Raw genomic sequence first — 27,398 nt, 5'->3', positions numbered from 1 at the left:
AGATACCTTAGAAAACTGGACAAATGAGCCTCATGCCCATTCTCCTTCTGAGCGTCCATGCGGACAAACTACCCCAAAATTTTGACTGAACTTAGAAGAAAGGAATAAAAGCTGTCATGTGGAAGAGTCTGTCTCCCGTGGTTTTGTGTGGCTTGTGTAGCTATGAAGACGTCAATGATGCTACAATGAACTTGCTTCCTATACCTGGTAGGGCACAGTCTCTGGCCAGGGCAAGGGGAGGTGCCCACAGTTTGCAGAACAGAGAGAAGAACCACCATTTCCATGGACCCTATTGGTTAATGTTTGTAGTTGCAAATAACAGACTCCACTCCAGGCAGTTTCCTTTTGAAAATGCATTTATAGAAATATAAGCCACAGTGTGTGAAGCTACAGAAAGGAAAATTGGAACATCATTGTGGGGTCAAGGGTCTTCTTTATCCCAAACTCTTCTCTCATTATGGATGCTGAGAACTGGATCCTGGAAATTCCACCTTGGCCACGCACAAAAAGAGCAGTGATGGTGGGGAGGGGGATGACGGTGAGGATGCCGTGAGGATAGGGGTCAAAACAAAAATCCTGGCATCAAACCAAAGGGCTATAATTACTTTGGTCATGAGGAATGTGCTCCTATATTCCTTCTTTCCTTTCTTAAATAATTATGAACTCTCTCCTTCAGCCAAGAATTGAGCTTAGGGGCCTCATGGTGTTGAGAGCCAACTGGATGAGGCAGAGTTAAGACATGAAGACAATGGAGGAAAGGAAATAAGCAAGTACAGCTGAGGCATGTAGGGGGAGAAAAAACTGGAAGGAGATTGAACTGTTTTAGAAGCAGACACAGCGTAGCCCTGCAGGGATCTTCCTCAGACTTCAGAGTTTCAGGGGGCCATTCCTCTCATGTCCTCTGCAAAATGAAAGGAACTTGTTGAGTGACATCATTGCAGTCCCACAGGTGGACACCAGTCAACTAGACAGAGCCTAGACTTTCCAAATAATACGGAACCATAGTTCTCATGACCCAAATGGCCTAAAAGAAGAAAGTGAGTTTTCCAAGCCTACATGGGGCACTCAGGAGCACTACAGACCTGCCCTTGAGGGTGGCTGAATCAGTGTTCCCAACTGAGAAAGAGGAGCACGTGATCAGGCTGAGATGATCACAAAGAGGCCTCTGGGGTTGACCTGCCATTCTCTCCCTGGAGAACTCGCTCAGTGTGTGGTTTCACAGGACACTGCAGCCTCTTCTCCTGGCAGCAGCGAGGAGGAAAGACACTGTGCACGGTGAATGGTGTGTGATCCCCTGAGCTCCCCATCTCTTTCTCCAGCCCTTCCCCTCCCCCTGTGCCCTGGCCCCTGTCTTACCACAGGGACTGTGCCTTTGGACAGCAGGTCTTCATGCACTCCTCTTTTGTTAGGAAGTTGTTTTTGTTTCCTCCACAACCACCACACCTAAACAGCTCACAGAGGCCGGTATATGCATTGTAGAAGTACCTGATCATCATGGCCTTGCAGTCACCAGTTAATTTAGGCTCCATGCAGAAAGCTTGCCTGGAAAATCCCATGGATGAAGGAGCCTGGTAGGCTGCAGTCCATGGGGTTGCTGAGAGTCGGACATGACTGAGCAACTTCACTTTGACTTTTCACTTTCATACACTGGAGAAGGAAATGACAACCCACTCCAGTGTTCTTGCCTAGAGAATCCCAGGGATGGGGGAGCCTGGTGGGCTGCCGTCTATGGGGTCACACAGAGTCGGACATGACTGAAATGATTTAGCAGCAGCAGCAGCAGAAAGCAGGCTTAGGAGCTGCTGGAAGGAGAGGGGCAATGGCTCAGTTATGAGGGTGGTCATCACTGCTCCGTACAAGGACAACAACTAGAACCACCAGTTTGTTTGCAATAGAGAATATTAGGGTTGTGGAAGATAGTCAAATTGAAAGCCCATTTGAAACCTCCATTTTCAGATAGAATTATGAATGTTGTGTGGCATGATGTGATATACAAATGTCTTTGATTAGCCTTAAAACTTCTATAGGATCCCCTGGTGGTCCAGTAGTTAAGAATTCTCCTTCCAAGAAAGGAATTCTGGGTTCAAATCGTTGTCAGGGAACTAAAGTCCCAAATTCTGTAGCCACTGAGTCAGCAGCCCATAATTACTGAGCCTCGGACCCACAACTAATCACCAGTCCACCCAAATAAATACATAAATGCTCAAAAAAACCCACAGCTCTACAACAATAAAAAGAGGTCACAGGTAAAATATATTCTTTATATGTCAATAATTATTGGGTAGAGATACCTGAGTTTTATAAGACTATTAATGTTCTCTGCACTCATCTATATGGTAAAAACATTTCACTACTCATAAAAATTGTGAAGGAATCATGCTATAAAGGAAAAAGGCACTTAAAAAACAGCATACCACTCTGTTTACTTTGTTTACCTCATGGGATTCTATAAAATGAATAATGATACTAATGATACTGTGATTATAAGAGGAAATACATATAATTGTCTTTTCATCTTTTCTCTGACACTGTTACTAAAAATCTTGATATTTCTTATGTGACGAAAACAATAAGTGTCTGTTGGTATGTGAAATCAGTGAGTTTGTTAATACCCTCATAAGCCAGAATGGGTTCTGATTGCACAGGAAAGGACTGCCTATAGGAGAGTGGGAAATTTCATTTCTACCCTCTTCCATGGTGTTTTATCCACCAACCCACACTTTCCCTCAACCTCAGGGAGGGTAATGGAACCATCTATTGAACAATATCCAATGGCTAATGATTTAAAACATCATGACTAGGTAATGTTCTCATACCAGACACCCTCTTCCAACAAGACAAGAGAAGACTCTACACATGGACATCACCAGATGGTCAATACCAAAATCACATTGATTGTATTCTTTGCAACCAAAGATGGAGAAGCTCTATACAGTCAGCAAAAACAAGACTGAGAGCTGTCTGGGGCTAAGATCATTAACTCCTTATTGCAAAATTAAGACTTAAATAGAAGAAAGTAGGGAAAACCACAAGACCATTCAGGTATGACATAACTCAAATCCCTAACGATTATACAGTGAAAGTGACTGATTCAAGGAATTTGATCTGATAAAGTGCCTGAACAACTATAGATGGAGGTTTGTGACATTGTACAGAAGGCAGTGATCAAGACCATCCACAAGAAAAAGAAATACAAAAAGGCAAAATGGTTGTCCGAGGAGGCCTTACAAATAGCTGAGAAAAGAAGAGATGCTAAAGGCAAAGGAGAAAAGGAAAGATATAACCATTTGAATGCAGAGTTCCAAAGAATAGCAAAGAGAGATAAGAAACCCTTCCTCAGTGGTCAATGCAAAGAAATAGAGGAAAACAACAGAATGGGAAAGACTAGAGATCTCTTCAATAGAGATACCAAGGGAATATTTCATGCAAAGATGGGCACAATAAAGAAGAGAAATGGTATGGACCTAACAGAAGCAGAAGATATAAAGAAGAGGTGGCAAGAATACACAGAAGAACTACAAAAACCAATACAATATTGTAAAGTAAAAATAAATAAATAATAAAAGGAAAAAAAAAAGATATTCAAGACCCAGATAAAAATGATGGTGTGATCACTGGACTAGAGCCAGACATCCTGGAATGCAAATTCAAGTGGGCCTTAAGAAGCATCACTATGAACAAAGCTAGTGGAGGTGATGGAATTCCAGTTGAGCTATTTTAAATCCTGAAAGATGATGCTGTGAAAGTGCTGCACTCAATATGCCAGCAAATTTAGAAAACAGCAGTGGCCACAGGACTGGAAAAGGTCAGTTTTCATTCCAGTCCCAAAGAAAGACAATGCCAAAGACTGTTCAAACTACCGCACAATTGCACTCATCTCACACAAGAGCAAAGTAATGCTCAAAATGCAAGTCAGGCTTCAACAGTACGTGAACAGAGAACTTCCAGATGTTCAAGCTGGATTTAGTAAAGGCAGAGGAACCAGAGATCAACTTGCCAACATCCAATGGATCATCAAAAAAGCAAGAGAGTTACAGAAAAACATCTATTTCTGCTTTATTGACTACAACAAAGCCCTTGACTGTGAGAATCACAACAAACTGTGGAAAATTTTTCAAGAAATGGAAATACCAGACAACCTGACCTGCCTCTTGAAAAATCTGTATGCAAGTCAAGAAGCAACAGTTAGAACTGCACATAGAAAAGCAAACTGGTTCCAAATGGGGAAAGGAGTAGGTCAAGGCTGTCTATTGTCACCCTGCTTATTTAACTTATATGCAAGTACATCACGCAAAATGCCGGCCTGGAGGAAGCACAAGCTGGAATCAAGATTGCCAGAAGAAATATCAGTAACCTAAGATATGCAGATGACACCACCCTTATGGCAGAAAGCAAAGAGAAACTAAAGAGCCTCTTAATCAAAGTGAAAGAGGAGAGTGAAAGAGTTGGCTTGAAACTCGGCATTCAGAAAACTAAGATCATGGCATCCAGTCTGATCACTTCATGGTAAATAGATGCAGAAACAATGGAAACAGTGGCAGACTTTATTTTTGGGGGCTCCAAAGTCACTGCAGATGGTGACTGCAGCCATGAAATTAAAAGATGCTTGCTCCTTGGGGAAAAAAAGCTATGACCAACCTAGACAGCATATTAAAAAGCAGAGACATTCCTTTGCCAACAAAGGTCTGTCTAGTCAAAGCTATGGTTTTTTCAGTAGTCATGTATGGATACGAGAGTTGGAATATAAAGAAAGCTGAGCGCCGAAGAATTGATGCCTTTGACCTGGGGTGTTGGAGAAGACTCTTAAGAGTCCCTTGGACTGCAAGGAGATCAAGCCAGTCCATTGTAAAGAAAATCAGTCCTGAATATTCACTGGAAGGACTGATGCTGAAGCAGAAACACCAATATTTTGGCCACCTGATTTGGAGAGCTGATTCATTGAAAAAAAACTCTTGCTGGGCAAGATTTTGAGGGCAGGAGAAAAGGGGGACGACAGAGGATGAGATGGTTGGATGGCATCACTGACTGAATGGACATGAGTTTGAGTAAACTTTAGGAGTTGGTGATGGACAGGGAAGCCTCAACCTCAGGGAGGGTAATGGAACCATCTGTTGAACAGTCTCCAATGACTAATGATTTAATGCATCATGACTAGGAAATGAAGCCTCCATAGAAACTTCAACAGAACAAGACATTCATGTTATTCAAACGACATGGGATCCACCCAGGGAAAAATATAAATAAACACTCCATGTGAACCACTGCAGTAACCTAATCACTGGGGCTCTGTCTCTGCTCTTTACTCCCTAGAGGCCACTCTCTGCACTGCAGCCTCAAGGATTCTCTTAATTCAGTCTTATCCCATGGCTCCCAGGAGACCAATTCTTCAGTGAGTCCCCTTTTCTCTGACAGTCAAATTCTGGTTCTTATAAAGCCCTACAAGGCTCCTCATGACCTGCTCCCTTTACAAATCATTATATTCATGATTGATAATCTGTTCAAAGAGGCCTCTATGCCTCATCCCCTTCTACTCTTTCCCCCTCACCTACACATACTCATCTCCAGCAACACTGGTCCCTTCTGCTACTCAAAGCAGAGCAGGCATGTTACTTCTGCAGTCTCTTCTCAACACCTCCCCATCACAAAGGGTTTCCCTGACCCTTTAGACAAAAAGCACAGCTTCCTTTCTCTGCCTCGCTCTCTATCTTCCAGAAACTGATAACCCACCATAACGTTTCTCTCCTTTGCTCTTTTATGTCTCCCTTCTGGAAAGCAAGTTATTTTCCCATGTTTCCCCACCCCCAAGACCGTGCTTTGTAGGGACTTGATAATTCCCATTTTCCTTCTCTCAACAAGTGCAAGGTCCTTAAATACAAAGGACATAATTGGTTTCCTTGTAGTACACAATCACCTTGATGACGGGGCACATTGATATAATGGTCAATCTCCCTCTAACCTTCAGTCTGCTGAGATGATAATAAAATAGTCTTTATGGGTAATCATTAACCCTGAAACTTCTCCAAACCCAAATATTTATGGATTTTTATGGAGGTTTTCAATAAATAGCCATATTTACTGAGTTAGTGGCCTTTGCTGACTGATCTGAATCTCAGGTCCTGCCCCTCTTCCCAGAGGTGCTGGCAAGAAAGTGGTGAAATTTCAAAATTCTAACTGGGTGTTGGAGTTTTGGGGAAGACCCGCCCCCCCCACCCCGTACCTGAAGATTTCCTGGGTTGCTTTCCCTGAGTGGTCTCATGACCTAGCAAAGAAAGTAAATTCCAAGAGTTTCAGGAGGCCAGGGCAATGGACCAGGACAAGGATGAAATATGGATCAAATACAAATATTAAAATAATAGTCAAAAGAGGGCATGGAAGAAGGCCAGGAGGCTTTACTCATATTGTCTCAGCCTTGATCCCACGAGCCAAACCACACAAGGGCTGTGTTTCTTGTGGTCCTGTGGTTGCTTCTCAGTGGTCCCAGGTCTTTCTGCTTATTTTAATTATAGAGGAATAATCATTATTTGACATCTCAGTATGCTTTCTTCCCCACAGGAGGTAAAAGGATAAACTTCTTCAGATTAACATGTTGGTGGAAAATGATAAAATTAGTCATTAAATATGAATAATTCTTTATACTCATGATTGGTAATCTGTTCAAAGAATGCTTGCAACATGTGTCTCCTGTTCAGATGAGGAAACTGTAGATGACTTGACCCAGGACAAAAGTTGTGGGTGGTAGGGTCAAAACTAGTTACTATGATGTTACAATCTATCTAACACAATACATGATTCTACCAGGAATTCTGAAAATACAGCTTATTTGTAGGAGTTTCTGGATACAGTGTCTACTTATTCCTGGCCTCAAGCCTCACCTGAGCCCTTGAATCACAGAGCAGAGTGAGTGATGTCACACCAAATATGTGATGTCTCTACCAACATCAATCAATTCCCCAAAGACATACTGGGTGTCCCCTGGTCAACTGCCATTTTACATGAAATCAGTGCATTTAGTGCAGATTCCACCCACTGAGTGCTCAAAAGTGCCCTTACTTTAGTGCCAGCCACCTGATCCTGAGTTATTTATGCTTGTGGTCAAATGGCCAAAATGTAGAGGTTCCATGATCACCCCTCTACATTCAAGAACAGAAAGGAACTGACACCCAAACTTAGGAAAGCCCATACTTATTCTTCTCAGATGAATATACACATAAAGCTCACAAACAGTGAAATGAGTAGATGTGTAGGATAAAGGGGAGTGGAGGTGTGTGGAGCATCCATGCCCTAGTGAGCACAGCACCCTCACATCACGTACTTGTGTTCATCACCTGGAAAACCCTCTGAGCCAAAATATTCATGCGCTTTTTTGGAGTTTCAAGAAATAGGCTTGGGGGCGGTCCTAAGATGGCAGAGGAATAGGAGGGGGAGACCACTTTCTCCCCCACAAATTCATCAAAAGAACATTTGAATGCTGAGTAAATTCCACAAAACAACTTCTCAATGCCAGCAGAAGATATCAGGCACCCAGAAAAGCAGCCCATTGTCTTCGAAAGGAGGTAGGAAAAAATATAAAAGACAAAGAGAGACCAAAGAGGTAGGGATGGAGATCCGTCCCAGGAAGGGAGTCTTAAAAAAGAGAGAAGTTTCCAAACACCAGGAAACACTCTCACTGGCGAGTCTGTGGTGAGCCTTGGAACCTCAGAGGGCAACATAACCAGGAGGAAAAATAAATAATTAATTAAAAACCACAGATTACGTGCCCAACAGTAACTCTCAGTGGAGAAGCAGTGCAGATGCCTGAATCCACCACAAACAAGCAGGGGCTGGGCAGGGAGGCGCGGGCTGCATTGCTTAGAGTAAGGACCAGGCCTGAATGCCCTGAGGGCAATCTGAGGGAACTAACTTGAGATAGCAATCTGAGGGAACTAACTTGGGGTAACTACCCTTTGAAAAGCCCTATTAAGACACTACCAGGCCCACTCACAGAACAAAGGACTGAGCAGAGATAGCTGGCTGCGGACCTGCCCCTTCCCCCACCGGAGACAGGCAGGCGAGTGCAGCCAGAGCCAGAAGGGGGCAATTGTGGCCACAGAGAGGCATCATCTACCCTACTGTAAGCAGGCTTCACTGCTAACCAAGACTTCTTGAGATTCTGGACAGTTGTCATCTGCCTGAGAAGGTGCTACTGTTGTACATCCAGAAAACCCAGCGGCAGGGACAGGGGAGGAGATAAGTCACAGCGACCGTGCTTGCCAAACACCTGGTCACCTGAGCTGCTCGGACCTGGGAAGGGCACGAAACGCAGGCCCAACTGAGTCCACACCTTTGAGGACTATCAGAGTGCCTGAACCTGAGCGGCTTAGACCTGGGAGGGGCATGCAGACCAGGGCCGGCCTCAGACGGTTCCAGCAGAGCAAGCTAGAGCCTAAGCAGTGTAGACAGGGAAAGCACACAGCTGTGAGTGGGGGCAAACCCAGTGAGACACTGCAAGCACTCCCCACACACGCCAGTGATATCTGTTTGCAGCCTTCCTCCCTCCCCACAGCGCGACTGAACAAGTGAGCCTAAAAAAGTGTCCACCACTACCCCCTTGTGTCAGGGCAGAAATCAGACACTGAAGAGACCAGCAAACAGAAGAAGTGAAAACAGAGGGAACCGCCTTGGAAGTGACAGGTGAGATAGATTAAAACCCTGTAGTTAGCACCGACTACATAGGAAGGGGCCTATAGATCTTGAGAAGTATAAGCTGGATCAAGGAACTATCTGAAAGTGAAGTATAGATGGAGAAGTCTTGAGGCTACTGTAAGAATAAGACTAAAAACCAGTGTCAGGAGCCTTAAGTCCAAATCCTGAGAACACCAGAGAACTCCTGACTCCAGGGAACATTAATTGATGGGAGCTCATCAAATGCCTCCATACCTACACTGAAACCAAGCACCACCAAAGGCCAATAAGTTCCAGAGCAAGACATACCATGCAAATTCTCCAGCAACACAGGAACATAGACCTGAGCTTCAAATACAGGCTGCCCAAAATCACTCCAAACCCACTGACATCTCATAACTCATTACTGGACACTTCATTGCACTCCAGAGAGAAGAAATCCAGTTCCACCCACCAGAACACCTACACAACCAGGAAACTATGACAAGCCACCCGTCCAACCCCACCCACAGCAAGGAAACTCCACAATAAAGAAGAACCACCAACTGCCAGAATATGGAAAGGCCACCCCAAACACAGCAATCTAAACAAGATGAAAAGGCAGAGAAATATCCAGCAGGTAAAGGAACAGGATAAATGCCCACCAAACCAAACAAAAGAGGAAGAGATAGGGAATCTACGTGATAAAGAATTCCAAATAATGATAGTGAAAATGATCCAAAATCTTGAAGACAAAATGGAGTTAAAGATAAACAGGCTGGAGACAAGGACTGAGAAGATACAAGAAAGGTTTAACAAGGACCTAGAAGAAATACCAGAGTCAATATATAATGAATAATGCAATAAATGAGATCAAAAACACTCTGGAGGCAACAAATAGCAGAATAACGGAGGCAGAAGATAGGATTAGTGAGGTAGAAGATGGAATGGTAGAAATAAATGAAGCAGAGAGGAAAGAATAAAAACAAATTAAAAGAAATGATGACAATCTCAGAGACTTCTGGGACAATGTTAAATGCCCCAACATTCGAATCATGGGAGTCCCAGAAGAAGAAGACAAAAAGAAAGACCATGAGAAAATACCTGAGGAGATAATAGTTGAAAACTTCCCTAAAATGGGGAAGGAAATAATCACCCAAGTCCAAGAAACCCAGAGAGTCCCAAACAGGATAAACCCAAGGCAAAACACCACAGGACACATATTAATCAAACTAACAAAGATCAAACACAAAGAACAAATATTAAAAGCAGCAAGGGAAAGACAACAAATAACACACAAGGGGATTCCCATAAGGATGACAGCTGATTTTCAGGCCAGGAGGGAATGGCAAGACATACTTAAAGTGATGAAAGAAAATAACCTACAGCCCATATTACTGTACCCAGCAAGCATCTCATTCAAATATGAAAGAGAAATCAAATGCTTTACAGACCAGCAAAAGCTGAGAGAATTCAGCACCACCAAACCAGCTCTCCAACAAATGCTAAAGGATCTTCTCTAGACAGGAAACACAGGAAGGGTGTATAAACTCTAACCCAAAACAATAAAGTAAATGGCAACGGAGTCATACTTATCAATAATTACCTTAAATGTAAATGGGTTGAATGCCCCAACCAAAAGACAAAGACTAGCTGAATGGATACAAAAACAAGACCCCTATATATGTTCTCTACAAGAGACCCACCTCAAAACAAGGGACACATACAGACTGAAAGTGAAGGGCTGGAAAAAGTTATTCCATGCAAACAGAGACCAAAAGAAAGCAGGAGTAATAATACTCATATCAGATAAAATATACTTTAAAACAAAGGCTGTGAAAAGAGACAAAGAAGGATCAATCCAAGAAGAAGATATAACAATTATCAATAGATATGCACCCAACCTAGGAGCACTGCAATATGTAAGACAAATGCTAACAAGTATGAAAGGGGAAATTAACAATAACACAGTAATAGTGGGAGACTTTAATACCCCATGCACACCTATGGATAGATCAACTAAACAGAAAATAAAAAAGGAAACACAAACTTTAAATGATACAATAGACCAGTTAGACCTAATTGACATCTATAGGACATTTCACCCCAAAACAATAAATTTCACCTTTTTCTCAAGTGCACACGGAACCTTCTCCAGGAGAGATCACATCCTGGGCCATAAATCTAGCCTTGGTAAATTCAAAAAATTGAAATCATTCCAAGCATCTTTTCTGACCACAATGCAGTGAGATTAGATCTCAATTACAGGAGGAAAACTATTAAAAATTCCAACATATGGAGACTGAAAAACACGCTGCTGAATAACCAACAAATCACAGGAAAAATCAAAAAAGAAATCAAAATATGCATAGAAATGAATGAAAATGAAAACATAACAACCCAAAACCTGTGGGACACTGTAAAAGCAGTGCTAAAAGGAAGGATCATAGCAATACAGGCATACCTCAAGAAACAAGAAAAAAGTCAAATAAATAACCTAACTCTACACCTAAAGCAACTAGACAAGGAAGAAATGAAGAACCCCAGGGTTAGTAGAAGGAAAGAAATGTTAAAAATTAGGGCAGAAATAAATGCAAAAGACATCATAGCAAAAATCAACAAAACCAAAAGCTGGTTCTTTGAGAGGATAAATAAAATTGACAAACCATTAGCCAGATGCATCAAGAAACAAAGGGAGAAAAATCAAATTAATAAAATTAGAAATGAAAATGGAGAGATCACAACAGACAACACAGAAATGCAAAGGATCATAAGAGACTACCATCAGCAATTATATGCCAATAAAAAGGACAACTTGGAAGAAATGGACAAATTCTTAGAAAAGTACAACTTTCCAAAACTGAACCAGGAAGAAATATAAAATCTTAGCAGACCCATCACAAGCACAGAAATTGAAACTGTAATCAGAAATCTTCCAGCAAACAAAAGCCCAGGTCCAGACGGCTTCACAGCTGAATTCTACCAAAAATTTAGAGGAGAGCTAACACCTATCCTACTCAAACTCTTCCAGAAATTTTCAGAAGAAGGTAAACTTCCAAACTCATTCTATGAGGCCACCATCATCCTAACACCAAAACCTGACAAAGATGCCACAAAAAAAGACAACTACAGGCCAATATCACTGATGAACATAGATGCAAAAATCCTTAACAAAATTCTAGCAAACAGAATCCAACAACACATTAAAAAGATTATACATCATGACCAAGTGGGCTTTATCCCAGGGATGCAAGGATTCTTCACTATCTGCAAATCAATCAATGTAATACACCACATTAACAAATTGAAACATAAAAGCCATATGATTATCTCAATAGATGCAGAGAAAGCCTTTGACAAAATTCAACATCCATTTATGATTTTTAAAAAATCTCCAAAAAGCAGGAATAGAAGGAACATACTTCAATATAATAAAAGCCATATATGACAAACGCACAGCAAACATTATCCTCAATGGTGAGAAACTGAAAGCATTTCCCCTAAAGTCAGGAACAAGTCAAGGGTGCCCACTCTCACTGCTACTATTCAACATAGTTTTGGAAGTTTTGGCCACAGCAATCAGAGCAGAAATAAAAGGAATCCAAATTGGAAAAGAAGAAGTAACACTCTCACTGTTTGCAGATGACATGATCCTCTACATAGAAAACCCTAAAGACTCCACCAGAAAATTACTACAGCTAATCAATGAATACAGTAAAGTTGCAGGATATAAAATCAACACACAGAAATCCCTTGCATTCCTATACACTAATAATGAGAAAATAGAGAGAGAAATTAAGGAAACAATTTCATTCACCATTGCAAAGAAAAGAATAAAATACTTAGGAATATACCTACCTAAAGAAACTGAAGACCTATATATAGAAAACTATAAAACACTGGTGAAAGAAATCAAAGAGGACACTAATAGATGGAGAAATATACAATGATCGTGGATCAGAAGAATCAATATAGTGAAAATGAATATACTACCCAAAGCAATCTATAGATTCAATGCAATCCCTATCAAGCTACCAATGGTATTTTTCAAAGAGCTAGAACAAATAATTTCACAATTTGTATGGAAATACAAAAAAACCTCTAATAGCCAAAGCAATCTTGAGAAAGAAGAATGGAACTGGAGGAATCAACCTGCCTGACTTCAGGCTCTACTACAAAGCCACAGTCATCAAGACAGTATGGTACTGACACAAAGACAGAAATATAGATCAATGGAACAAAATAGAAAGCCCAGAGATAAATCCACACACCTATGGACACCTTATCTTCGACAAAGGAGGCAAGAATATACAATGAAGAAAAAACAATCTCTTTAACAAGTGGTGCTGGGAAAACTGGTCAACCTCCTGTAAAAGAATGAAACTAGAACACTTTCTAACACCATACACAAAAATAAACTCAAAATGGATTAAAGATCTAAACGTAGGACCAGAAACTATAAAACTCCTAGAGGAGAACATAGGCAAACACTCTCTGACATACATCACAGCAGGATCCTCTATGGTCCACCTCCCAGAATATTGGAAATAAAAGCAAAAATAAACAAATGGGACCTAATTAAAATTAAAAGCTTCTGCACAACAAAGGAAACTCAAGCAAGATGAAAATACAACCTTTAGAATGGGAGAAAATAATAGCAAATGAAGCAATGGACAAAGAATTAATCTCAAATATACAAGCAACTCTTGCAGCTCAATTCCAGAAAAATAAACGACCCAATCAAAAAATGGGCCAATGAACTAAACAGACATTTCTCCAAAGAAGACATACAGATGGCTAACAAACACATGAAAGGATGCTCAACATCACTCATTATCAGAGAAATGCAAATCAAAACCACAATGAGGTATCCAGAAGTCTACAAACAATAAATGCTGGAGAGGGTGTGGAGAAAAGGGAACCCTCTTACACTGTTGGTGGGAATGCAAACTAGTACAGCCACTATGGAGAACAGTGTGGAGATTCCTTAAAAAACTGGAAATAGAACTGCCTTATGACCCAGCAATCCCACTGCTGGGCATACACACCGAGGAAACCAGAATTGAAAGAGACACATGTACCCCAATGTTCATCACAGCACTGTTTACAATAGTCAGAACATGGAAGCAACCTATCCATCAGCAGACAAATGGATAAGAAAGCTGTGGTACATATACACAATGGAGTATTACTCAGCCATTAAAAAGAATACATTTGAATCAGTTCTAATAAGGTGGATGAAACTGGAGCTGATTATACAGAGTGAAGTAAGCCAGAAAGAAAAACACCAATACAGTATACTAACACATATATATGGAATTTAGAAAGATGGTAGCAATCACCCTGTATGCGAGATAGCAAAAGACACAGATGTATAGAACAGTCTTTTGGACTCTGTGGGAGAGGGTGAGGGTGGGATGATTTGGGAGAATGGCATTGAAACATGTATATTATCATATGTGAAACAAATCGCCAGTCCAGGTTTCATGCATGATACTGGATGCTTGGGGCTGGTGCACTGGGATGACCCAGAGGGATGGTATGGGGAGGGAAGTGGGAGGGGCGTTCAAGATGGGGAACACATGTACACCCGTGGCAGATTCATGTCAATGTATGGCAAAACCAATAAAACATTGTAAAATTAAAAAAAAAAAAGAAATAGTCTTATTGACTGAATCATTGGCCATAGGTGATTGATGTCAATCCCAGTGCCATTCCCTCTCCTCAGAGGTGCAGTAACCACAAACCTTTATTCTCTTTTTTGAGTGTTTGTGTTGGGAATTCCTGTACTGTGTGTTTTTCACGTTGTCTTCTGAAAATTATCTTCTCACCTGTGAAACAAAAGTTTCAGGAGGCCTGGTCCATGAAACAGGGAAAAGATCAAACATGGATAAGAAAATAACAGTCAAAAAAAAAGACAAGGGAAAGGGCTTGGAGACTTTCGTAATGTTGTCTCAGTCTTCATCCCACAGCCTACTACAAGAGAGCTGTGTTTCTTGCTCTCCCTGCAATTGCTCTTCTCCATGGTTCCACATCTTTTGGTTAGTTTTAATAACAGATGAATAATCATTAGTAGATAAATATTTTCACTTGGTAAAGCAAGCTAGTAGAGAAAATTTTTTTCAGGTTCATATATTGTGGTGGAAAATGGACAAATCTGGCTGTGACATGTGAATAAGTTGTTTATATTTCTGGCTCATCGTCTGTTCAAAGAACTCATGGAACATGTTTCCCTTAATCTGAAGATGAAATTGTAGATGACTTGCCTCAGCACACAAGCATGTGGATGGCCTGGTCAGGACAAGATACTGTCAGGTCACAACCCATTTGATACACTATTGATTTGCTGCTGCTAAGCTGCTGCTAAGTCGCTTCAGTCGTGTCCGACTCTGTGCAACCCCATAGACAGAAGCCCCCCAGGCTCCCCGGTCCCCAGGATTCTCCAGGTAAGAACACTGGAGTGGGTTGCCATTTCCTTCTCCAATGCATGAACGTGAAAAGTGAAAGTGAAGTCGTTCAGTCATATCCGACTCTTAGCGACCTCATGGGTGATTTGCTAGGAACTTGAAAATACAGAATTTCTGGGTCCAGGGCCCTACTATCCAATTCACCTCTCCCCAAGCCTCACCTGAGCCTCCAAATCACAGGGGAGGGGGAGTCTCAGTTTTTTCCTAATATGAAACACATGGCTTCTCCACCAACACCATCCAATTCCATGACATTGACATTGACATTGAAGTCGCTCAGTCGTGTCTGACTCTTTGCGACCCCATGAACTGTAGCCTACCAGGCTCCTCCGTCCATGGAATTTTCCAGGCAAGAGTACTGGAGTGGGTTGCCATTTCCTTCTCCAGGAGATCTTCCCAACCCAGGGATCGAACCCGAGTCTCCCGCATTGTAGACAGACGCTTTACCATCTGAGCCACTAGGGAAGCCCTACATATGTAATATATTTACTCATGACATTCATATCAGTGGAGCTCAGTACTTGCAACTTCAGACTTCCTTGGGGTGCAATAGTTAAGAATCTGTCTGCCATTGAAGCGTTGATGAGTTTGAACCCTGATTTGGGAAGATTCCATGTGCCTTGGCACAACTAGGCAGGTGAACTGCAACTGGTGAGCCCAGATGCCTAGAGCCCTTGCTTTGCAACATGAGAAGCCACCCCAGCGAGAAGCTCACACACCACAACCGGAGAGTAGACTCCAGAACTAGAGACTGTCCTCATCTATTGAGGAAGACCAATGCAGCCAAACCAAAATAACAAAAATCCTGCCCCACATGACAGGAGAAATCCAGAGAGGGTTGGCAGCACGACCTCTCACCTTCCCTCCACCCCTCATCCCTTTGATGGCCTTCCATCATTCCCTGGAACCTGTAGAGGAGAGGTGAGTCCAGACATACCTTGGTCCTGAATATTGTTTCTAAACGCTGGGGTGCTATCAACCAGACTGACCAGGAGGACCAGAAGGGCTGCAGAGAGGCAGAGCTGGCTCATCTTCGTGGCCTTGCAGGAGTGCTCCTGAGGATGCTGGGGACGGACCGAGTTTTTAACATCCTGGCTAGGGGGTGACCTCAGGTGATGAGGAGAGTGGGGAAGGGGAGGAGTTGTGTAAGTCCTTTTTATTGCCTAATCTCCTTACTTAAGCATGCCTCCTGCTTTTCTCTGCAGAAGCTTAAGTTCCATTAATAGCAGTTCTTAGACTTGACTATGCCTGTGGGTGTCTGTAAACACAGATTGTGATTCCAGTATGTCACTCAGGGAAAGTCCCAGCACCTAGAACAGTAGATGGCATGTAATGAATGTTCATGAGTGGATGCGAGCAGATAACGGGCAGATAAGTGATCAGCAGTGTGTTAGCATACGTCCTCCTTTCAGCCTCCTGCACGTGTCATCTCACCTGGACCTCAATGCCCTGACCCCCCTCACCTAGCTCAGATGACAGGTGGGACACAGGCCACCTTCCTGCAACAATTGTCACGGCTTTTACACTGGATGGATGTGTGCTCTTTACCAGACACTGGTCCAGGCAGGAATTTGGTTGGGGAAGCTGATGTCCTCCTGGGTTGTGACCCTCCAGCATGTTCACTCTGGTCACAGCATGAGCACTGGAATCATGGAATATTGAGGTTATATTGATACTGTGACTATAAAGAAATATTAATTTGGTCTTCTTCCTATTCCTGACACAGAGCTCCTAACACTGCTGAAGTTTCCTGAGAGATGACAGCAACAAGGAGTCTTTTGTCATGTGAGGGAGGTGACTAGTAAACACTCAGCCTGAAAAACCACTGCAATATTGTAAAGTAATTAGCCTCCAATTAAAATAAATTAATTAATTTTTTAATTAAAAAAAAAACACACTCAGCCTAAACCAAGGATGGAGTGTGTTGTCAGGGTAACCAACATTTGATTAGGGGAGTGGGAATTTTCATTTCCACCTTTCCTCTTTCCCTGCACCCGCATCTCAGGGAGGGGAGAGGGGTGGAGGGTGAACCCATCACAAATGCCTTAAGATTGAATGATTCGTGATATGTGAGGAAGCCTCCAGAGAAACCTCAACAGAGCAAGTCATTCATGTTCTTCTAAAGCACTGTGATCTACCCAAGGAATAACACAGGTACACACTGCACCATGGCTCACTGGACCACTGCAGCAGCCTGCCCAGGGGCCTGGGTCTCTGCCCTTGTTTCCTAGAGGGCACTCTCCACTCTTCAGCCTCAGGGTTCCTGTTTAAACCTGAGTCCTATCACATGGTTTCCATGACCAGTCCTTCAGTGACTCCCCAGCTCTCTCAGAGTCAAATTCAGATTCTTACAAAGTCCTACAAGGCACTTCATGTCCTGCCCCTGTGACCTCTCTGCCTCATCCCCTTCCACTCCCCTCCCCTCACCCACTCAGCTCCAGCCACCCTGGTTCTGACTGCTGCTCAAACACACCAGACTCATTTTTGGAAGCCTCTGTTCAAGGTCTCCTTATTCCAGGGTGTTTCCCTGACCCTCTTCAGCCTCTTGAATCCCCATCACTCTCTTTCCTGACAACACTCATCACAACCTGGCATAGGATTTTCCCCATCTTCATTGCCTGTCGGCCTCTTAGATGGCACATTATATTACTATATTCTGTTTAAAGCTGCTTTTCTACACAAATAAATATAACTTCCGGGACAAAAAGGATAAATATTCGATAAATATTTGTCAAATAAAAGAATCTCCATGTCACACTATTGCCAAGTGTACAGTTATTGAAGAGTCTGGTTTTATTAAAATTCATGCTAGTCTATTTGATAATGAGGGCTGTGTATGTTTATAGATAGATAGATAGATATGGCTTATCTCTCATGTCTCAATGGTAAAGAATGCCTTCAATGCAGGAGACCTGGGTTTGATCACTAGGATAAGACGATCCCCGGAGAAGGGAAGGGCTACCCACTCCAGTATTCTTGTCTGGCAAATTCCATGGATAGAAGAGCCTGGAGGGGCTACAGTTCATGGGGTCACAAAGAGTCAGATCCGACTGAGTAATTAACAATTTCACTTTCTTTCACTTGTCTATATAATAATGTGTCTCTCTAGCATCATATATGCTGATATGAAAATGAGATAATAGTCTGACTGGACAACGAACTGAGGTGCATTGAGATTTTACTTACATTGTACCAGCCTGGAAATAACAGTCTTTGCACCTTGAGCAAACTCTCAGAAATACTGCATTTCCAGCTCTTCCTGCAGTTGTCTCCAAAGGTAAGAAATCCAGTTGTCACTCAATATTCTGATTAATTTCATAACAGAGAAATGATCATCTGACAGATGAAATATTTTTAGAGGGATAGTGAGGAAATGTAGGTAGACAAGTCTTTTGGAGTAAAATATTTTGGTGGAAAGTGAACCATCACGGACCACGAATGTGCAAATTCTTTATATTCATGACTGATAATCCTTTCAAAAAAACTCATGTAACATGGTCCCCCTGTTCAGGAGAGGAAACTGCAGATGACTTGCCCCAGAACAGAAAGCCTGTGAGTATTAAGATCAGGATAAGTCACAATCCATTTAGTCAAGTACGTGATTCTGCCAGGAATTCTAAAAATTCAAGAACTGGGAAGGGGTTCTGAGTGCTCTCCCCAGATAACGTAGTTCCTGGGACCTGAACCTCATACCAGACACAAATGATAGGGAAGAGTGAGTCCGGGTGTTGTCCCAGTCTCTGAACATGTGGGTTCTCTACCAACAGCAATCAGTTCCCCAACACCCATGGGCATCCAGGAGTCAGTTCACTTCTGACACTAAATCCGCAGAGATCACAAAGACCCCACAGGGTGAGGGCTTGCTCCCTAAAGACTGTTCATACTTCAAGTGTTGATCACGAGTCCTATGGTCACTTAACACGTGTGACCTGCTGGCTACAAAATAAGAGGTTCCATGACCCACCTCCAAGTTCAATAACTTATTTGAACCACTCACAGAACTGAGGAAAGCCCTTTACTTACTGTCTTCAGTTATTATAAGGCATGAAACTCAGGGACAGCGAAATGGAGAAGAAGCATGGGGGAAATGGGGAAGTAAGGCTGCCAAGCCTCCAAACCCTCTCAGGACTCTCCCCTTTACAAACCCTTGATGTTATCACCTCCTCTGAAGCTCTCTGAACCCAATCTGCATGGGTTTTAACTGAGGGTTGGAGGTAGGCAATTTGATTGAATTGGCTATTGGTGACTGAACTCAGTATCAGTACCCTCTTGTCCCCAGAGGGACTAGGGTTGATAGTTCCTAACCTTCTAATCACCTGATGGAATGTTCTGAAGTCCAGTCCCATTCAGATACTATCTCAGGTCCCATCCTTCACTCATCCCATGACTTACAGAAAGACGCTAAATTCCAAAAGTTTCAGGAAGCTTGGGCATGAATGGGAACAAGGAACAAACAAACAAAATAAGGATTTTGTTATTATACTACATTGACTTTTAGGGACAAGATAGTGACCAGGAATGGAGAAGGAAACGGCAACCCACTCCAGTATTCTTGCCTGGAGAATCCCAGGGACAGAGGAGCCTGGCGGGCTGCAGTCTGTGGGGTCACAAAGAGTCGGACACGACTGAGGCACTGAGCACAAAAACACATAGTGTTACCTTTTGAGAGTCAAGGAAGCAACCTAGATGTCCATCGGCAGACAAATGGATAAAAAAGCTGTGGTACATATACACAATGGAATATTACTCAGCTATTAAAAAGAATGCATTTGAATCCATTCTAATGAGGTGGATGAAACTGGAGCCTATTACACAGAGGGAAGTAAGTCAGAAAGAAAAACACCAATACAGTATAATATGGAATTTAGAAAGATGGTAACAATGGCTTTATATGCAAGACAGCAAAAGAGACACAGATGTAAAGAACAGACTTTTGGACTCTGTGGGAGAAGGTGAGGGTGAGATGATTTGAGAGAATAGCATTGAAACATATATATTATCATACGTGAAATAGATCGCCAGCCCAGGTTCAATGCATGAGACAGGATGCTCAGGGCTGGTGCACTGGGATGACCCTGAGGGATGGGAGGGGGAGGGAGGTAGGAGGAAGGGTTAGGATAGGGAACACATGTACACCTATGGCTGATTCATGTGAATGTACGGCAAAAACTACCACAATATTGTAAAGTAATTAGCCTCCAACTAAAATAAATAAAAGAAAGAAAAGTCTCTGTGGTGAAAACTGCCCAATATCCCAGAAGAAATCAAGAGAAACTTGGCAGCCTCCATCCAACCCCTGCTCCCTAGCACCTTCCATGGACTCTCTTCATCCTACCACATTCTGCAGAGGAGAGGTGAGCTGAAACTTACCCTGGGCCTGGTTGCTGGTTTCACCCACTAGGGCGCCAGCCATCACAGTGCCCAGGAGACTGAGAAGGGCTGCAGAAAGACAGAAGGCCTTGCAGAAGGGCTCCTGAGGTAAGCTCGGAGTGACTGAACTTCTCACTCCCCAGCTGCATGGTGGGACAGGCCACAAAGCAGGGAGTAAGTAATGGGAGGAGCAGGGGTCAGGCTTGTCCAGTGTGAAATCTCCCACAGAGCCAGACTTTCTGCTTCTGCCTGCTGGGTCCAGATGCCTGGTAACACTGCTTCTCCAGCTTTACTTTGCCTGTGGATCCTCTGAAAACACAGTCTGTGATTCCACAGGTGCAATTTTTGTTTGATGTTCACGGAGCATCCCAGCACCTAGAGCAGTGCATGGCAAGCGATGGACGCTGAGTGAGTGGATGAGAGTAAATCAATGGGCAGATAAGTGCCCAGCCAAGTTTAGCTCAGATTCTCCTTTTCAGCCTCCCACTGTTATCATCGCATCCTGATAGCAATGTCCTTCCCTCCTCACCTAGCTCAGAAGACAGGTGTGACGCAGGGTGCTTTCCTGCAACTATGTCACCACTTCTCCACCGGATGGACGCTTGCTGGCTACTGCCACTGGTCCAGACAGGAACTATGGTGATGAGGAAAGTGATGTCCTGCTGGAGCAGCAACCCTGTTTTCTGGGTAGAAAAGGGGGTAAGGGGAGTGGACAGACGGGAAGCAGGGAGTTGATACACATCTCTACAACCTGGCCACCTACTGTCCCTCACCTGGCTTCACCAACAGGAGCGTGCCTTGCTTGAGTGGACGTCAGGGGGCCTTGAAGACTGGCTGCAACTTCCCCTTCCTCCTCCTCTTCCTCAGTGGTGATGGGGCCACAGGACCCTGGTTTGGGTACCAGCTCTGCCTTTTCCTGACTTTGTTCCTGAGGATGTAAACCTCCCAGAGCTCCGTGTCTTCAGGTGTCAGATGAGATCCATGCTGCCCACATCACGGGGTTGCTGTGGAAGCAACAGCCACAACAGAAATATATTCCTTCTCCCTGAGAAGTCAAAGTCCTTTGTAGTATTAATAAGAATACTGAGTATTTATAGATGATAATATATAGACTCTTCTATGTGTTATATGTGTTATGGTCTTGACATATATTAACTCATTTTATTCACAAAAATCCTAAAAGAGGGTGTGAAGGACTACTGATATTTCCTCAGGCTACAAAGAAGGAAATTGAGGTAAAAAGCAATAAAGTAATCTTCCTAAAGTCATAGAGTGGGGAGAGAGGATTTGACCCTAGAAATCTGGTTTGAGTCTGTGCACACACACTCTTTGCATTGTTGGCTGTAAACTATGGTGCACACATGAGGGTGACACACCCACAATCCCCTCACTCACACCCGTTTATTCACTCTCAGTTACAAGCATGTAGCACAAGACACTCCCCCCATTCACTCATCCACACACTGACAAGCATTTCCCAACCACACATACATGCACATGCACACACACACACTCTTTGCTCCACTTCAGGCTCAAGGAGAAGGGAGCTGGGCTCAATGCCCAGAAGCCCCAGGAGCAAGTCCAGCCAAACGTCAAGCAGGCACAGAGCTGGGTGATGAGCTGCAGAGGACACAGGAGGGCTGCCTTCCTGCACAGAGACACCCATTCCCTGGAGAAGAACAGGAGCTCTCAATACAGAGTTGCCCCAGGACAGAAGGGCATCAGGAGCCCGTGACTCACCAAACAAGCCACGGTGAGAGCCACGGTGTCTCTGCTCTCTCCTGAGACATTCCACATGCATTTCATTTAGCCTCACGTCCATCCTGCAGCATCTGGGTTCTCATCCCATTGTGTCAAGGAGAAAGTATGGACTCATAGAGGTAAAATCACTTGTTCAGAACCCACAAACAACAGATGGCACAACTACGATTTCAGTTGAGGAGCCCTCTGGCCCTGTGCCTCTTCCTGCCTCAGTTTGTCCATCTGAGACCAGGAGCAGCAGAGCCTCCTCCTAACAACAGAGACTCCTCTTTTCTCCCCAATGCTCTTTCATCTGTCTGTCTTTCTCCCTCATGTCCTCCTTTCCTGGTTCTCCTCACTCTGATCCAGATTAGGGGCCCCCAGAGGAGAAGCCCCCTGATGATACTGTCCTCCCCTCGCCTCTCCCCTGCCTACTCTTGACTGTGTCTGGTCTCTCATTAGGAATCTTGCAGGCCCTTCCAGGCCTTTTCAGAGAAATTACAGGGCAGGAACCTCATATTGTTCATATTCTGGATAAGGACCAGTTACCATGACAACCTGGGACCACAGTTCATATCTCTGCTTCTATTCTGCATTTTTTCCCTCTGAAAAATGAGATATTGTATTCCATGCTATCTAAGGCTGTATCCTGATATGGATGGAATGCACCCAGGGGAGACAGATGTTTAGATGTTTGAGATGCTATGCCCTCTGAGTAGTTGTTGTTTAGTCGTTCAGTCATGTCCAACTCTTTGTGACCCCAGGAACTGCAGCACGCCAGGCTTCCCTGTTCTTCACAATTTCCCAGAGTTTGCTCAAACTCATGTCCTTTGAGTGAGCGATGTCATACAACCATCTCATCCTCTATCGTCCACTTCTCCTCTTGCCCTCAGGCTTTCCCAGCATCAGAGTCTTTTCCAATGAGTCGGCTCCATGAATCAGGTAGCCAAAGTATTGAAGCTTCTGAGAAGTACATTCATATCCGAGTAAAGGATGACCACTTTCTTGCTACATGATAAAATAGCACCTCAATTTTTGGACCACATAATACAATTTTAAAGATTATTTTCAAGATTAAAAGGAAGAGAATAAACCAGAGACTGCAAACCTGTCTAGAATATATGTATTGCTAACCCACAGAGTTCATTTTACTATTTTAAAGCATTTACAAGATTTAACAGTGGGAGATTTCATATAAAAATCCTATCAATGCTGGAAAAGGAAAACAAACTAGCATCACAGTCCTGCAATTTAATAAGGGCAGTGAGACTTACACTTGAGTGAGCATTAGAATCCCTTAGCCATTTGGTCATACACAGATTTGAGAACTTCAGCCCAGAGCTTTTTATTCAGTAGCAAAGGTGGGATCTGAGTATCTGCATCAACAAGTTTCCTGAGGCACTGAGGGTGCAGTTCAAGGGACCACTTTTCAAAAACCATGAACTAAGCTATGGAGTGCAGCTGTCTCCTCAGGAGGGGAACATTCTCTCTGGTTTGGAGCATTCATTCCTTATTGTTCTCATGCCTCCATCCCTACCCCTACATACTTCCAACCTTAGGGATTACTCACCTGGTAAGATGGCATTTAAAACTGTGACCTGTGGGATGGGCTCACAGTAAGTGTTCAAAAAAGGTAGCTTGCTCTTCTATAACAATTTATCAGCTAAGTAATATTATTCCTTTTTTAGCAATGAAGATATTGAACTTCAGCTACGGAAAAGTGACTTGCTGGAAGAGAAACAGCTGAAATCAGAAGGAAGACACTTGCCTGTTAGTTGTGTCGTCAGTTATTCAATGTCACTAATACATAATCATACAAACACCACCCAGGCAAATTTATTTGATACTAACATACATGATGCATCGAAGATTTTGGACATGACTTCATGAGTGCCAAATCATATTTACAAGAATTGGAGTTGCATCCCAGCAATTCTCGGAGCATCCACACAGTCCAGGTTCCAAAGGCTCTAGAAGAGATGGTGGGGTGGAGGATGAAAATGTAGTGAAGAAGAAGATTAGGACAAGATTCTGGATTCAACCCCAGGCTCTACAGTCACTCCAATCATAAGGAGCTTTTCTCCTGCATTCTTTCCTCCCTTCCTTCAATGTTCATGGACTGTATCCTTTGTGCCAGAAGCTGTGCAAAGTTGTAAGAATAAAGAGAATACTTGCTCTCAGGGTGCTTAGAGCTGACTGGATGAGACAGAAGTAAAGCAAGTAGACCCATGGGGGGAAGGAAAGAAGCAGATTTCTGCTGAGGAAGGTAGGGTTGAGAAGCAAGAGGGAAAGGCTGAATATTATCACAAGCAGCCAGAGCTCAGCCCTGACTGCTGCTCCTTGGACTTCAGCTTCTCAGAGCCCAGTGTTCATGGCCTCTGCAAAAGGAGAGGAACTTGTTGACTGACATCGCTGAAGCCCCAGACCTGGACAAGGTATACCTGGACAGGTCCTAGACCATCCTAGAAATGAGCAACCACAGTCCTCTCAGGACCACAGTGACCATCAGAATACTCAAAGGAAGTGAATTTTCCAAGCCAAGGTGGAGCACTGAGGAGTACTATGGACCTGCTCTGTGGGGTGGCTGACTTAGTGATCCCCTCTGACAAAGGAGAACATGGCAGTAAGCTCTGGTTATCAAGCTGGTGCTTCTACAGCTCGCTTTTTGTCAAGCTGGCCCATGGAGCGCATGCTCAGTCCATCGTCTCAAGGACCCTGCAGCAACTTCCCCTGGGAGGCAGCAAGGGAAAAAACCTCACTGTAGGCAGTTTTGAGGAGTATGTGCCCTCCTGAAGTCCAGCTCTTTCCCCAGCCCTTCCCCACCATGCCCATGTCTTACCCAGGATAGGATAGCACCACCAAGGGTCTTAACACAGCCCCAGCAACCCAGAAAGACCGACCCATCTTTGTTCTTAACATTTTAGCTATCATATACAAAGGTCTCCCAGAACCTGGTTTGGCATTGTAGAAGCATCTGATCATTTTCCCCTTGCAGGGACCCATGTATGGAGGCTCCAGGCAGATGTCAGGCTGCAGGGCTATAGGGATGGGAGGATCTCTGTGAAATAGGACAATGGTCATCACAGCTGGGTCTAAAAGGTAAAAAATAGAAATCACCAGTATGTTTGCAATAGAGAGTGGAAGGAGTGCAGAGGTGTGAATCTGAAAAGGCCTTAGATATCTTGCCTTTTAGGATATTATTATTAATATTTTTAGGTTTCACAATTACAGGGTAATATTGTAAGTAATTACATGTTGTTACTGAATATTTCTAGATGAATTGGCATGACACATTGATTAACTGCAAATAGAACAAGAATAAAGGATGTATACTAAGGATATTCTCCATATGTTGATCATGATTGGAGCTGGACAATGGTTCGTGACTTTATACTATTTTCTGTACATGTGTGTGGTTGAAAGCCTCTACAAAAAAACAGACAGAAAGTGTGAAGGCATCATGATTTAATGGGAAAAGGCATGGAAGAAAGCCCACTAATGTGTTTACTCTAGTTACATCATGGGCACTGTGTTGGGGTCATTTAATGGACCAGAACCTGGTGGTCCAGAGTTGACAATAAGAAAGTGAAAGAGAGAGCCAGAGGGAGGGAGAGAGAGAGGGAGAAGGAAAGAAAGAAAGACATGGGGACCCAAGCTCTGATGGACCAAAGGTATTTTATTAGCAGAAATGCAGGCTTATATATCTTCAGTAAGATGATTACTCAGCTATTACACAGGATGAAATTTTATCAAGAGCCACAATATGGATAGTCTAATACGTACAAGGTCGCTTACGCTGAAAAGAGTCACTGAAGGGAGTTACTGAACGGAATCCAAGCAGATCCCGTTTCTCATGATCTCAGTCCTGAGACCTGCATGCAGCTCTACTCGTACTCAGAATAAAAACTGATAAGGAACAGAGAATTATGAGAAACGGCATGTAGGAATCCTCCTGTTAAACATTCCCTGACAATTCCCCCTTATTTATTTATAATATTTGTAAAAAGGGTTCTGATCATTTGAGTTTGTTTAGTTTAAATTTTTTTGCATGAAGGTAATGGTAAACGATAAATATAATTGTCAAGACAATCACCAAAATTACAGTTCTAGACCCGATGATGTGAGTGATGCTTTGAAACCATCCGCATGGGTCTAGCCCAGATAATTGATCAGCTAGTTGTTCAGCTAAAGTTTTCAAATTAGTAGAAGAGGACAGATTTTTAGAAAAGGCTTTAAAGATTTCTTTTTGTAATAATTGTACATTCAGAGAGGCATTATCATGTATGTCTTGTAAATGAAATTTGATTTATTCCCAGCTGTAGGCACTATTATTGAACAGGAGTAACACAAAATTGAGTAGAATTTCAATCACACTTTAGCATCACCTGTTTTTGTACATCTGTTAATTGATCTCTAACCCATTTGATGGCTGTTTTTAGTTCCTATATTTCATCTTGAATATCTTCATCTATCTGAGCCTGAGTGGCCCACATAGTATAAGCATCTTTAGTCCAATTTTGGATAAAATTATGTGTTTAATTTGAGGTTTGTAAAGCAACGCCAGTGATGGCAGCAATGGTGCAAATAGCTATTAATGCCAAAATGCCAAAAATCAGCCATCCAATGAATCTTTTAGATCACCGGAGCAACTTAGTAAGTAACCGGGAAGCAAGTCTAGCGATGGGACCTTCTTCCCAGGGCCAGTGGAGATTTATTGGTAACCACAGACTACGTGGAGATCGAAGAATCAAAAGGGATTCATTTCTTAAGGAAACAGAAGAGTTAAGCCAAGTATATAATTTGCAATTTATACAAGTTACAGAACGTAAAGTCTTATTGAATTGTAAATTTCCTATAGCTAGAACAAAAGGAAGGGGAACACATGCTTATATGAAATATGATTGATTATAATGAAAGAAATAGTTTCTATGACTATGATTGGTCCTTGTGAAATGTCCAGTCCAAATCCTAAGTTCTTCAGTGCTAGCAGCAAGTTTCCAGATGTCCCATTGTTCAGGCCTAATCTGTTTATTGAGGACGATTCGAGGACGAGGAGGTGTCATTTTGCAGTCAAGCCAGCCAAGGAGTCTTTTTCATGGAAGTGTTTCATTGAATTGTTGGTAATCTTCTATGCTACTTGAGTGGCATAGTCACACATAGTGCTGTTAATATAATCTGAGC

General features: G+C 42.9%; 1 protein-coding gene across 1 annotated transcript in view; it reads right to left on the bottom strand.

Moving 5' to 3' along the window:
* Window positions 1-22,283, bottom strand: part of LOC128058094 (uncharacterized) — a 127,368-nt gene extending 105,085 nt beyond the window's left edge. The window contains 3 exon segments of the mRNA XM_052650456.1: window positions 20,478-20,620; window positions 21,251-21,405; window positions 22,218-22,283. Of these exon segments, the coding sequence (XP_052506416.1) occupies window positions 20,478-20,620; window positions 21,251-21,405; window positions 22,218-22,283 (364 nt within the window).
* Between the last annotated feature and the right edge of the window lie 5,115 nt (window positions 22,284-27,398).

The sequence above is a fragment of the Budorcas taxicolor genome, chromosome 13 (genome assembly GCF_023091745.1).
Source record: "Budorcas taxicolor isolate Tak-1 chromosome 13, Takin1.1, whole genome shotgun sequence".
In the NCBI taxonomy this organism is placed as follows: Eukaryota; Metazoa; Chordata; class Mammalia; order Artiodactyla; family Bovidae; genus Budorcas; species Budorcas taxicolor.
This window is presented reverse-complemented; position numbering and strand designations above follow the sequence as displayed.